Raw genomic sequence first — 13449 nt, forward strand, 5'->3', positions numbered from 1 at the left:
ATGGTAAAATCAAAATCGTTTTTTTTTTTGCTCCTGCCGTAATGGTAGATTTTGTACCAGTACATTTCTGTGGACAGGCAATATTGTATCGCCTCAGAGCGTTTCAAACCGGCTAATGCCACCAAGTTCTTGCAAACGTTGCTCGATAAACTCAGGATATAAACTTTGACTGCCACATTTGGGGACGAAGCATTGTTGCACCTACGACACTGCCGTGAATGTTGAATTCAAAACGAACAATACAAATAACTTTGCTTAAATGAACTTTAGTTTTTCTTTCGTATATATGTAAATGTTACTTTTATATTAACAGAACATAGCACATTGGCAAATATTTTGGCAACTGTTAATTTATAACACGGAGCTTTCTAAAATAGAAGTGTTCAACATGTAGCATGATGATATTTGTGTCTTTTTTTCATATCTGTGAAAAGTTAAAGACCTGAAATCAAAATAATCACGGCCGGATCTGCCTATTAAAGATTTAAATTGACTAACCCAATGAGATGTATTCAATGCATAATTTTGCTCAGGAAAATCCTAGAGATACTTGTTAAGTTGTAACTGATTAATTTCTTAGGCGGAAAAAAACTAATAAATGTTTGTGTTCTGCCGACATATCCTGACGACTTTATATAAATATCTCAGAAAGAAGAAAAATGAATGAAAATGAAAACAAAGAGTTTGTATTTCTCGTTATTTTCTTTTCATTCAGCCTAAGATAACACTAACCTGTGTTATTTTTCGAAACCTGAGAAAAAAAATTAACATTTTAAAAAGGAAAGGTTATACGACTCAAAACGATCAAACTAATTGGTCTGTGGTTTAGTCTAAATTCTAAAAAAGTACAAGAAAAAGACAGACAAAGTTAGTAGTGAATATACATTTGGGTAAACAGCGTAAAACAAGAAAAGTTTCCTTAAGGAACATCTACGTCATAAAGAAAGAAATTGCTGAAAAAAATGTTAGGCATCTTAAACTTTACAAATTTGAACTTGAATGTTTGCTTTTTCTTAAGAAAAATAGTTTTAGAGTAAAGCAGTGGGGCGAATCGAATACAAATATCGAAAAAACTGGAATGTAACATATCTTACATGGGCACTGGAGGCATAAAAATTCAAAAACCTAAGTTGCCTTGTCGCTTGGATGAAGCACCATCTGTTCATGCACAAAGTCCATTACAATTATCGAAGTACCCACGTTTACTGGTTTTCCTTGATATTTTAACACATTTTCCCCAAATAACACATGCTTGTCTAGCTTTGAGAAATGTTCCTTTTAAAGGTTTGAAATTTTTAGTTCAATTGGACAAAACATTGCAATCACATTTGCCATTCGAATCATTCAATACATTCTTCATAACACTTGTAAATCTTACCCTTGTGTCCTCCCATACACTTCAGGGAAAAAGTTTTAAAAGCTGATTTCTGAAATAAAACTTAAAGCAATAATCTCCAAACATCTGTTCTGAGGAAACCGCTAAAATAATGATCTAGGAACACTTTTTTTTTAACCTTGAATCGCCATGGCTTTTATCCAATGCAGAATTGTTTGCTTTCTTCTCAAACAATTTTGAATACAACAAAATGAAAGCTCTTGAACTAATGCTTCTGTGGCCTTCCTTCCACATCTCCGTCTGTTAGATTTCCGACCCATCCACTGTCTTTGCGGCGTCTGTTTTGCCCATCTCTCCAGTGGTTGCCATGGCAGCCACCATCTTCTTCAGGAGGATGGATCCTGAGGATGGAGCACTCGCTGAAAATCCAAAAAGTGGAATTTCAAATCAGATAGGGTCTTATTGAACCTAGCATTCTGTCAGACCGAGGCTTGCAAAACAAAAGCATGTACCTCAAAGAGGGCTACATTACAAACATCTCTTTGGGGGAGGTTTCCTTGGCGTATGTGGCTGCTCATTTCTCAAGAAATATCCATGCAGTAAACATTTTCTTTAAACTTTTATGGCAAGCTGGATGGCGTAAAAGAGCAACGTTTATAACATGCCAGTGAGCAAATCGTACAATACAATTACCTTGTGGAGTTGTTTTTGCATCGTCTCTAGTTTTCTCGTCTTCATCAACCTTCCCTGCATCATCTGTCTTCGCTTCTTCCCGCTCCTCAGGTGTCGCCCCCTTCGTTTCCTTGCCACACTCTTCTGTGTCGATCTTTTCATCTTGGAGTGTTTCGAGAGGAGACGCCTTGTCCTCTACGAGATCTCCGTCACTTGTGACGGCATTGCTGTCTTTTGGAACACTAGCTTCAACTTCGGGTATCTCATCCATGCTAGGATCCCCCGATTCGACTTCCACCTTGTTCCCATTCTCTTCTTCCAAAACATCTTCCGTCACTTCATCAGTATCCTCAGTTGGCAAAGATTTGGTACAGTAGTCCATTGCCATGACCTCTTCTGGATTTGGGCGTTTCTCAGGGGCGTGGCTTAGGAGCGAGCAGATGATTTCCTTCAGAGGTTGGTTCATTTCAGCCGAGGACAGATCCGGTGTGCCATTTGGGAGGGTTGAAAACTGTTCATCTGGGCAGTGGGCCTGTCACAAGGAATAAACAAAGAAGACAGTGAGTGCTACAAACAATTTCCAAAATTTTCCATCTGCCATAGTTAAACCTTGCTTTTGCAATCTTTGGTCAGTCTGCTGGATATGCCAATACCATCTGCATCCATAATTTCAAGTCCACTCACAAGTCCAGTCCGACACAAGTAACAGGGAAGGAACAGTAACGAAGGAAAGCTTTTGTCATGGTTCATCTGATTAGCTTGTGTCCTTGGGACTTGATGACTTGTGACTGACTCGCGTGGACTTGTGACCGACTTGTGATGGACTTGTGACTGACTTGCATGGACTTGTGACTGACTTCTGATGGACTTGTAAATTGAGACTAGCAAATGACCTACCCAGAGCAGTAGCATGCCATAGCTGTACATATCCCAGGCAGGTGTCGCTGGCAGACCGCTGGTGACTTCAGGCGGAGAGAAAGTCAGTCCGTTATCACTCTTATAGGCCTGCTGGGCACGCTGAGTCTAAGACAAAAAACAAATCAGCCCAAGATTAGTTATGGGATAATTACTTTACAAATTTCAAATTATTTGTTACCCGTGAATAATTCATTTCTCCCAAGGTAGACTGGCTCCTGTCCCCTATCAGATTTGATAATGTGTGGACCGGGAACCAGTTTACTCACAGTGCACAAACGCACCCAAAATAAAAGAATTTTTAGAGGGTTTCAGACGCCCAAAATGGAAAAAGTAGTATATTTTAGGATAAAATTGATCACACAAGTTGAAAATCTTGTCTACAGAGAAAGATCAAATTTGTTGAAGAGCACAGACAGTCCATTTTAAATCTACTCACGGGTGTTTTGGTGATGTCATACTCGGCAAGCACGGCCGAGCTGCGGCTGGTCAGCAGGACATTCCTTGGGTGGACGGCACCGTGGACAGTGGATTGACTGAGCTCTTGCAACTGGTCAATACCAGTCAAGACATCACGGAAGATGGACTGCAGCTCTTTGGCGGTCAGTGGTTTGGCAGCAAAGCAACCTTCTGTGTTTTGTGATGGAACAGGGTAGGTAGTCAGAGGGTTGTGATAGAAATAACCATTTTTTTTCTGATGGCAAATTGTTAGTTGTTTATGTCACATTTCAGACCATCCAAAAATAAGTCATGCGTGCTTTGCGCAAATGTGTCAAAGGAGGCTCTCTACCGCTGCGGCAGAATGCCCGTGCTTGTTTGGATCGGGAAAGGCTGTGAAAGGGGAACCAATCCAAGTCTTGTCTATGACTACGACTAACAGACAATGCAAGGAAGCCAATCTACCTTTAGCCACAGCCGCTTCCAGTGAGCCCATCTCGATGTAGGGTAGCAGGAGGTGGACCTCCCCAAGATTGGACAGCGAGTAAACGGCGTTGGCGATCAGTCGGCCCTCGCAGCCTGTTGTCATGGCTTTTACGGTTTGAACGAGGAACTCCTTCCGTGCTGCATCATCCGGAATGAAGAAGGACTGCAGGAGAAGACAAGCAAGCCATAAGCGTTCATGCATTTATATGTATCTAGAAATGAGAAATTTCAGGTACGTCCTGCAAGCTTAGAAAGTATGACAGTGGGGCTACATTACGCAACAATCCTCAAGTTTCCCATAAAGGAAGGCCTCACCTTACTAACTCAACTTATCCAAGCAGTTTTTGTCCTTATTTCGCCTCTTTTATTAAATATTTCTATTCGTTGCCATAACAGGGAAATATTACCTTAATGAGGATGGGTTTGCCGTTGCACTGGCTCAGATGAATCATCTTCTTGTTGCACCCTGGCAACGGTTTGAGGTCAAACTGTTGAAGGTCACGACCTCGCTTCACAAGACCCAGCGTATCCTACAGATGAAAAAAAAATACGTTTTTTATCTTGGTTTACTGAATAGTATACACATTGCATACATTTTGGCTGGTATTCTATCTTTGCTCAACAAATATTTTTGTCAGCAAGAATCCCTGTTTATGATGGAAGAAAAGTCCAAGATTATGGTTTGAAAGCTTATACTGGATAGTACATGTGCACTTACCAGGTAGTTTTCGATGTCAAAAGTCGGATACTGATGCACAAGCTCGGGGAAATGGACTCGACTCAACTCAGAAACTTCCTCCTACACAAGAAAAAAAAATTGTATCATTCAAGCCAGAGTCATACAACTACTTTGATGATTTTGATGCATATGCCACAACCACTTTGCATCTTAATGTGTGCAAATTTTTGATTGATAACTCACCAATAGTATGTCCTCTTCGGCGTATGCCCTCTGTAAGTCAGCACGGATGCGGGTAAGTTCTTTCTCAATTTTCTGGAGTTCTCCGCCACTGTTTAAATCTGGATCCTTCACAAGGAAAAAAAATATACATGTAAATTAAGTCTTGACTGATTTATGATTGGCTTGTATTTAACATGTGCCTGTCTTCTGATTAACATGTGATTAACTTGTGAATGACTCGTGATTGACATGTGATTGACAGGTAATTGACATGTGATTGACATGTGATTGACGTGTGTTTGATGAATTTCATATGTCTTCAGATCTCAAAGCAGATTCCTTTGCAGTGTTGTAATCAGATCACAAGTCACAACAGGATCAATAGAAATGTCAACGGAGTGCCTCTGTCACAATAATAAGCTTATAACGAAACTCAAGATTTTTATAACTTTAGACATCGACTTATGACTTAGGAAATTTTTCAAGTTCTATACAAAAGCTACTTTAGCTCTTATCACCTCTTCCAAGTCATCTTTATCAGCCAGCTTGTGACGCAGCTTAGACTTCAACGTCTTGATCTCTTTCTGGATGGACTGCAAGCAGGACACATCAGGCTTGTCTTGAAGCCACTTCTCAAAGTCATTCCTAGCTGCCGTGTAAGAATCCTTCTGCCTGATGATGTAGTCTATGGCGTCTAGTTCCAGGCCCAGTTGCTTGACGACGACGCGCACTGTGTTGTTGAGAATGGCAGTCTCTTGACCTTTCTCTTCCTAAGATTAAAAAGTCAGAGGTAAAGGAGTTAAGGATGGGAAGCTGCGTTTATATTTGCAAGTATTTTGGAGTTATAGGCTCGTGGTCTGGAGTAGCTTAAGCTTTGTGATTATTCCGCAGGTTGGGGGTTCGAGTCCAGCCTCAGGGGTTGTGGTTTATGCGTCCTTGGGCAAGCCACTTTGTCACAACTTGCTTCTCCAAACACGGGAGTAAATGGGTACATGTGAGGGAAGAGATAGTCACTATGCTTTGTGTTAAAAGGGCAGCATCGAGCTACTCCCCAGGGAGTGAGATCATATTTGGAATGTTTTGTGGGCCCAATGAGTAGGGGAAATAATGATGTAGTGCTAAGACAATTTCTCATACCTTTTTTTTCTGCAGTAAAGCCGGATCAACCTTCAGGTCTGTAGAGTCCTGGCCCGTCATGGCAATCTCTGTTTCCATGGCAACGATGAGGCACTGGGCCAGGTCGTCCAATGGGGGAACAGACGGGTTGGCGAGGTCAGAGGTCATGTCAAATGGCTGATAGTGGAGTGAATATAAAGTAAATTGTCAGATGTGTTTTGTTGTATTTCTCTGAACAGCAATGTGCCAAATTTAACTCCACATAAGGGGAAACTTTCTTATTCTTGTAACAGGGATGCAAGGCAAAAACAAAACTTTCCTCTTACATCAAGCATGTTCTGTCGAACAGTCTCACGCCAGACTCCAGCCAGTTGATCAGTCGTCTCACGTAGCGTCTTCAACTGCTTACTCTTCTTCTCCTAACACAAGAAAAAGGAACACAAACTGTCAGACAGAGCATGTAAAAAATTAGCAGTCAATGCAAACCTAATTTCAGCCATAGGGACTGTTCATTCATCATGTCAATGTAAGTGTAAGAGCAATAATGACGGCACAAAACATTACTGGTGAAAACTCGCCACAGGAAGTTCAAAATAATTCGTTCCCCCCCCCCCCAAACCCAAAGAAGAAAATCTTATTTTTATTTCAGTTGTCATATATATTTCCTAACCTTCCATTCTTTGTAATTGATGCAGATGTTGATTTGATCCCGGTCTCCGTCCCCACGTCCTGTCAGCGATTCGTCTGTGGGGCCATCCAGCATGTGCTGGTAGGTCTCCTCTAGCTCCCCCAAAGAACTCTAGAAAAACAATATGATAAAAGACAGAAATTGAAACGTTACGCTGGTAAAAATTCCATGAAACCGGAACTGCTGTTTGTCCCTCAAGTGTGACAAAATTAAAATTGAGGGACAAACGGCAGTTCCGGTTTCTTGACCATGTCACACATCACATCACAATCACGCCATGTTTAATACAATAATATAAATTTGCAATTGATGTCGTGCGACTTAACCCTTTACTTCCAGGAACCCTTCCCAACGCAGCAGGCAACCGTTGTCAAAGTGACAAGCCTGCCAAATCTGACAGGTTAAAATTCCCCAAGGTCAAACTGCCTTGGAAAGCCTGGTTGCCAACTATATCAGGAGACAGCACAGGCATTGTTCAAGCTCATGTTGTCTCATGTTGTCTCTGAATTGGCAGTCTTTGCATTTGATAAAAGAAGGTCCCACAGACTGTACACCTCTTGCACTGTGTTGCATCTGGCAGGGTTAGCGTTAATACTGTGGAAGTTTCGGAAGCAAGACAGAAGTCTAGCATCTTTACCTCGATCTTGGCTCTCCTTTCTGCCATTGGCAGATTGTTAACCACATCCAGGAACGTTGATATGGCCTCATACGTCCTCTGTCGGGCTTGGTCTCGGGACGATATCAGCTCATCTAACTGATCCTGAGCATTTTATAAACAAGAAGAGGGAAGAGATAAATTGCCCATTGTCCACACAGAATTTTAAAAAAAAAGTTGGCAAAACTGGACAACTTTTCAGCACAAGATACAGTACTCAGGACCGCTGACTATTTACAACTATGCTCGGTTACTGGACAAGGATAAACATCCAGAAAAACCATGAAAAATAATTTGCGAAATATAAAAAAGGTTACCTTTGCTTCTGGTAGGTAGAATTTGGCTTGGTGTTTACTGAGCTCACTCTGAGCTGCTTGCACCGCTTCCTCATTGATTCCGTCTGTCAGACTCACAAATGTGTCGGTGGAGTTGGTCAACAGCGTGATGGCGTTCTCTACTGGGTCCGGCATGTCGGGGTCAATCACAACTTGTTTCCTGAAAGAAATACGTAGCTATTTTGTTTTACACTGAGCCCTTGTGAGCTTTATAGATGAGGTCTTGTGCACATTTTGACAAGTGTTATAGGCTAGGTGGATCACAAGTCCATCACAAGTCATCACAAGTCATCACAAGTTCATCACAAGTCATCACAAGTCATCACAAGTCATCACAAGTCCATCACAAGTCCATCACAAGTCATCACAAGTCCATCACAAGTCCTACCACAAGTCCTATCACAAGTCCTATCATAAGTCATCACAAGTCATCACAAGTTCATCACAAGTCATCACAAGTCCAACACAAGTCAATCACAAGTCCATCATAAGTCATCACGAGTCATCACAAGTCCATCACAAGTCATCACAAGTCCATCACAAGTCATCACAAGTCATCACAAGTCATTACAAGTCATTACAAGTCATCACCAGCCCCAAAAGTAACGAGGTATATACATTTACTGTGGCAAAGGCATTTCTATGTTATAGTTCATCCTCTGCTACTAGCGACTGGAATTGTGAACTGAGTTGCGATAAGACTTGTGAAGTACTAGTGATGCACTTGTGAGGCAGTGTAGACTTCTCATTTACCTTATTTGCTTCAGGGCCGCAAGTGTTTCCAGCAAGCTCGCAGCTTTAGTCTGCATTGCGGTCTCGTATTTGTCTTCAAATTTCTTCAGGCATGAAAGTGTGTTTGTGGCTGCCTCCTGTCGATGTTAGAAAGAAGAGAAGAGGATACATTCCAATCAAATTTCATTTCCTCATCTAAATTTTTGGTCTGCGTCACATAGTTTATATTTGAACCCCCTCGCTTTGTTGTGTATGAACAATGGTCTTGTGCAGTCTCTACCCTCACAGGTACCCATTTTCACTCCTGGATGAAGAGAGGCAATTGTGGTAAAGTGTCTTCCCCGAGAACACAAGCACGACAAACCCATTGGGGTTCAAACTCACACACCACCACGCACGAGTCTGACATCATAACTACTGGACCATGGCACTCTATATTTCTTTTTGAATACGTCACATGACTAGCTCTCAACCAATGAAATTTCACAATTTAGTTCCAGGGTATAAAAATAAGATTTGGCTGGTGTACCTTGACTGACTGGTACTCGGTCTGCAGCTCCTTTTTCTCCCCCTCTAGCTTGGTGATCTCGCGCACACTTTCGTGGCATTTCTTGACCAGCTCGGCCTTGTCTGTCTTGAGGTGAGTGATCTCCTTCTTCAACGACTGTACTTCACCTTGTCTGTCTGTGGTCGCCCCTGCGGATCCAGTCTTCTGGTAGCTCGGGGATTTAGCCGTGTTAGGGCTCCTGAAAGGGTTGGACAGAATGACTCACAGTGCAGAGTGTGATCATTAGGACAGGAAATATTTTGGACTGGCCATTTTTTGGTAAAAGAGTTGACAATGGTCTTCAAAACTGTACTCTTTTTGCACACGGGATTTGGACGTTCATTTGTTGGCAGTCCTATTCGTTTTAATGTGTCTTTTGTGCGCATGATTAAGTTTTTTCAATGAGTTTAGTTAGAAGGCTTCCAAATGTACATGTGTTTGTGTGGTACTAAACAAAACAATGGGAGGCCAAGTGAGTAACTTGCAGCATATTTGAAGGCTGTCGAGTTGAAACATGGCAATTTTGAGACCAATGCCTGGTGGGACAAATGTATAGATTCCCGGGTTGCAGGTTAAAATGTTGCTATATTCAATATCTTTGCTAAAACTTATATTCAACCCCCCCCCCCCAATAAAATCAGACTTAAACAAACCTTTTGTCGGGCTGCATAGGGGGCATCTCCAACAAGCCCCTCCCTGCATTTTTGGCTGATGAATTTCCAGGGGTGGGACTCCCCCTGGAAGTATTTGGAGAAGATGCGTTAGCGGTGACAGGGCTGTTGCCCAGGAGTGGCTTCGGGGAGGGGGGCAGGACCCTGACAACAAATCCCTTCTGGATCAAGACGTCGTTCAGCCCGCTGGGGCCGTCGTAAATCTCAACTGGTGTGCTGCTGGAGGTGGTCTGTAGAGGGCGGTAGAGGCGGGCCATGACGGACTTGCCGTCGGTGGCGGCTTGCAGAAACTCTACAGCCTGGGAGGGGAATATAAAAAGGGATTAGGAAGAGTATGAAGGGATTAAAAGGACATCAGTAAGGCTCTGAGCAGAGAAGTAGAGGGTTGAGAATAGTTCGAGTGAAGGACTTTAAGAGATAATAATGTGAAGTTTACTTGTCTAAGATAGTTTGTACCTTTCTGTTGTCCTCTGTAGTCTGAGCTGTGGGCTTGATCCCTCGGAAGACTAGCATGTGGGCTTGAGGGGGTAGCGAGGCAAGCGACATGGGCAGCTCTACCAATGAGCTGCTATCAACGACCTCGTCATTGCCATAGTCAAGATAGTGAACACGCACCTGCAATGGAAACGGTACAGGCATATTTTCGATTGTCAAATTTGATATTTTAAAGTTTATAAGGGAATTACATCACTACAGTTTCACTGATGGCACATTGATATTAGATTAAAATCTATTTCATATTGCCATACCTTGGAGCCCTGTTGACCGGACCCATCCAGATTCGGCGAGACTTTGCACCGATACCACATCCCATCCTCTGAGAAGAGAGCCCCATACACCTGTCAAGACCAATCAATTAGGGGAAACTATTCAAAAAATTCATGTCCGAACCGCAGTTTTTTTCAAAAGGAGCAGGCAGCAGACCTAATCAAGGAAGTGTTCTTAAAATATTTCCATGGTATTTAAAGGATTCCTCTAAACATTTACCAGTTCAAATATGGATTCCCACCCGTTAAGTTTCCACCCACCTTGTTAAGATCTGGCTGCTCTGGGCCTATCTGCTGCGCCACGGGACAGTACTGGTTGATCTCCATCATTAGCTTGGCACTGACTTCTGCCATGTCCTGGTGGGCTAGCTGGCCAAAAACAGTGCATGCGTCTATCACGTATGTTATCAGGATGGCTTGCTGCAAGAACATTACAAGAAAAATCAGCATAAGTTCTGTGCACTCAAGGAGCTTTTTCAAGTGAAAATGCCCCGTGTACAGTTACAGACTGCATGCAAAAGTAAACCCACGATCTCCAACCAGCCAAACGCCAACACAAGGGTTTGGTGGAATCCAGCTGTTTAGTGCACAATTTAATAGCACAGGGTGTTGGAATTTGCAAGGATGAGGAAGGTTCCTAGTAAATCATCTTACGGAGTTAGGATTAATGGTTAAAAAACAGAGATCTTGACTTCAAAATCTTCCAAAACCTCCCTGGGCTTAACTTTTTTTGCCATTCTTTCAGCATTCAAAGATACCCACAAGATGTAAGGAAAGAGATGGAAAACAAATTGCTGCATGTCTGAATAAAAGGATATTATAATAGTCTGCAAAGATTTTTACAGCTTTAAAGATGTCTACAATAAAAAAATACTGATCGTGCAGCTTGCCAAGCTGAAAATAATGCAAATATCTTTAAACAAAATTATTGCAAACCTCTATGTACTCTGGAGATGTATCCACTGGTTCTTGCTGCCTGACACCATTAGCTTGATAGTTACCTAAAATTCACACAAGTGGTAGATCAAACGACAGAATTACTACACCAAAGCAGAGTATTTCAATTTGTAATGGTAAAGTCTCCTTTCACAAGTGACCTTTTTCATTATCTTATTGATTACATCTTACAGATTTAGTACAGTTGGAAAATCTACCACGGTATAACATAACAACTGGTGTCTGTTGTGATTTGGTCAATGGGTTTTGTCCACCCATGGGTGGTCGAGGGGGTGGGTGGGTGGGGGGGGGGGGGAACAAACTGCACCCCTGGCAAACATTCAACTCCCCCACCCTTTCAGGAGGTGCATAAACTGCCATGGACCACATCAAAGCAGACAACTACAGAAGACTGAGGTTACCTCTCGGCTGTCGTCTGTTCTCTCCATTCTGTGCATTGGTGTCTGTATTTCCCCTGGAACAAAAAAGAAATGCAAAACAAATTTGATCAGTCCATACACAAACAAGATCATATTTATAAGCAAACTTGAAAGGTTTTCTTGTAATTGCTTCTTTTTTTTTCAACGTCACCATCTTATAAACCTAGTCCCACAAAGCAAGAGAAACGTTACTTTTTCTTGTAGTTTGCCTTCTGGACGACCACCACATTTCCTTTGATGTATTTCCCGTTCAACTGAGTGACTGCTGAATCCTGTGCCTCCTCTTTCAAATAACGCACAAATCTACACAGAAACAACAAACAAACAATCAAATGAATGACGCCTGGGTGACAGACAAACACATTATGGCCATGCAAGACACAGTTCAAATCCCATTCAATTTTGACAATTTTTGCTCACCCAAGCACAGTCAGAATCACACACTGTGGTAAGGGACTGAAGGCAATATTTTTAAAGGGAGATCACATGGGCAGATGGGTTTGTGTCCTCAGGCAAGGTACTTTCCTGCAATCACTTATCTGTTTAACTTCCTACGATCAAAGACGTGTACGTTTAAGGGGCAGAGTTGGTCCTTTCAAAAACTGAAAGGCCACATAACGTGCATAAGACTTCTGCTCCAGCCATGCATTTCCTTTTTGTATAACTTTTCTTACCCAAATTTGGCAGCATTGTTCTTTCCGTCTTTTATTGTCACTGACTGCACACTTCCGCCTCGAGAAAACTCTTGCTTCAAAAATTCCTTCAGTTTGAAAGGCAAAGGATGGGAAATATTTAAAAGGTGGAAATAAAAAGTGTCTAGCTGCAAATAAAAAATAACGGAAAGATTTCCGTATACGGACATCACTGATGTCTATTTTATCGTGAAATTTCCAGATTCGTTTGCACACGTTTGCGTATCAAAATTTCAACATGAAATTTCACGAAAATTAGACATATAAAAAAGGCAGCACTTTCTGATTAGCCTATAAGTATAAAGAGGGTGAGTATGGTTCTAAGGCAAAAAAAGAAATACATACTAAGCCCAAATGTTCAACATGTTTTTGTACAAATGGTGGAAGTGCAAGTGTGGCCTTTATTTACGGAGGTAGTCCAGTAAACTGGCCACATTTACGGGGCTAAGTCCACCCAAGACTAATGGATTTGTGTTCAATTAAAAATATGACACAAGGTGAGGTGACATTTTATCAGTTTGAACTTGAAATTCACTTAAGTTGAAGTCTTGAACTTGAACTAGTTGAAGTTGAAGAAAAAAATCACGGCATTTTGTCTTTCTGGCATTGTCTGGGGCTGTAGTGTAGGTGTGATGTTTACGTACTAATACAAAAAACATCAAAATTCATGTTCAAGATTTCCCAACCTACATTTAATTCACATTCACCCATGCATTCCCCCCCCCCTATGCCAATAAACACGTGCAATAAACAACCCTGCCGCCAAGCCACATGTCAAGCATACAGGTATCCAACCTCATCACACGAGCTAACAGCGCGCATCAATTAAGGAGCCAGACTATTTCCAATACATTTTCGTGCCTGTCAAAATTTGAGCGGTGCTTGTTAAAAACTCTGGTTTTTCTTACATCGTCAATGTCATCTGGCAGATTGGTCACGTAAACATCAAATGTCGGTTTTCCTCTCGACATGGTGTACCCACATACATAAAACACTTCTGTAGCGGACGAATCAACTTGTCCAAAACTCACAACCACATGCGATAGATAGCGCCCTGTGTTTTTACATGTGCATGGATTCTTATTCATGACGTCACGATTCTGCAGGGCTCGATTGGGGTCA

The 13449-nt window shown here is 41.9% G+C and overlaps 1 protein-coding gene across 2 annotated transcripts; it reads right to left on the minus strand.

The window, feature by feature from the left end:
* Positions 1-18: 18 nt before the first annotated feature.
* Positions 19-13437, minus strand: LOC119732437 (serine/threonine-protein kinase 31-like). 2 transcript variants are annotated; one of them, XM_038205953.1, is made up of 25 exons: positions 13236-13437; positions 12310-12395; positions 11828-11938; positions 11618-11670; positions 11196-11260; positions 10521-10679; positions 10242-10331; positions 9949-10107; positions 9475-9791; positions 8804-9020; positions 8296-8411; positions 7525-7702; positions 7190-7312; positions 6535-6663; positions 6191-6283; positions 5886-6041; positions 5267-5518; positions 4770-4874; positions 4566-4646; positions 4255-4377; positions 3827-4010; positions 3363-3553; positions 2906-3031; positions 2030-2540; positions 19-1755 (listed from the first exon to the last, which is right to left on the minus strand). In XM_038205953.1, exons 1-25 carry the CDS (start codon positions 13413-13415, stop codon positions 1640-1642), a joined length of 3921 nt encoding a protein of 1306 aa, XP_038061881.1. In that variant the 5' UTR covers positions 13416-13437; the 3' UTR covers positions 19-1639. The 2 variants fall into 2 exon arrangements, with proteins under 2 accessions (XP_038061881.1, XP_038061882.1); XM_038205954.1 differs by lacking the exon at positions 13236-13437 and adding an exon at positions 13018-13048.
* Positions 13438-13449: the final 12 nt, after the last annotated feature.

This window comes from Patiria miniata, unplaced genomic scaffold, assembly GCF_015706575.1.
Source record: "Patiria miniata isolate m_02_andy unplaced genomic scaffold, ASM1570657v1 HiC_scaffold_24, whole genome shotgun sequence".
Lineage (NCBI taxonomy): Eukaryota > Metazoa > Echinodermata > Asteroidea > Valvatida > Asterinidae > Patiria > Patiria miniata.

Coding starts and splice junctions, on each gene's coding strand:
- LOC119732437 (XM_038205953.1), bottom strand. CDS start 13,415: ATGAATAAGAATCCATGCACATGTAAAAACACAGGGCGCTATCTATCG. Junction 11,261..11,617: donor GAACAGACGACAGCCGAGAG/GTAACCTCAGTC, acceptor TGTGAATTTTAG/GTAACTATCAAGCTAATGGT. Junction 4,647..4,769: donor CCGAAGAGGACATACTATTG/GTGAGTTATCAA, acceptor TTTCTTGTGTAG/GAGGAAGTTTCTGAGTTGAG.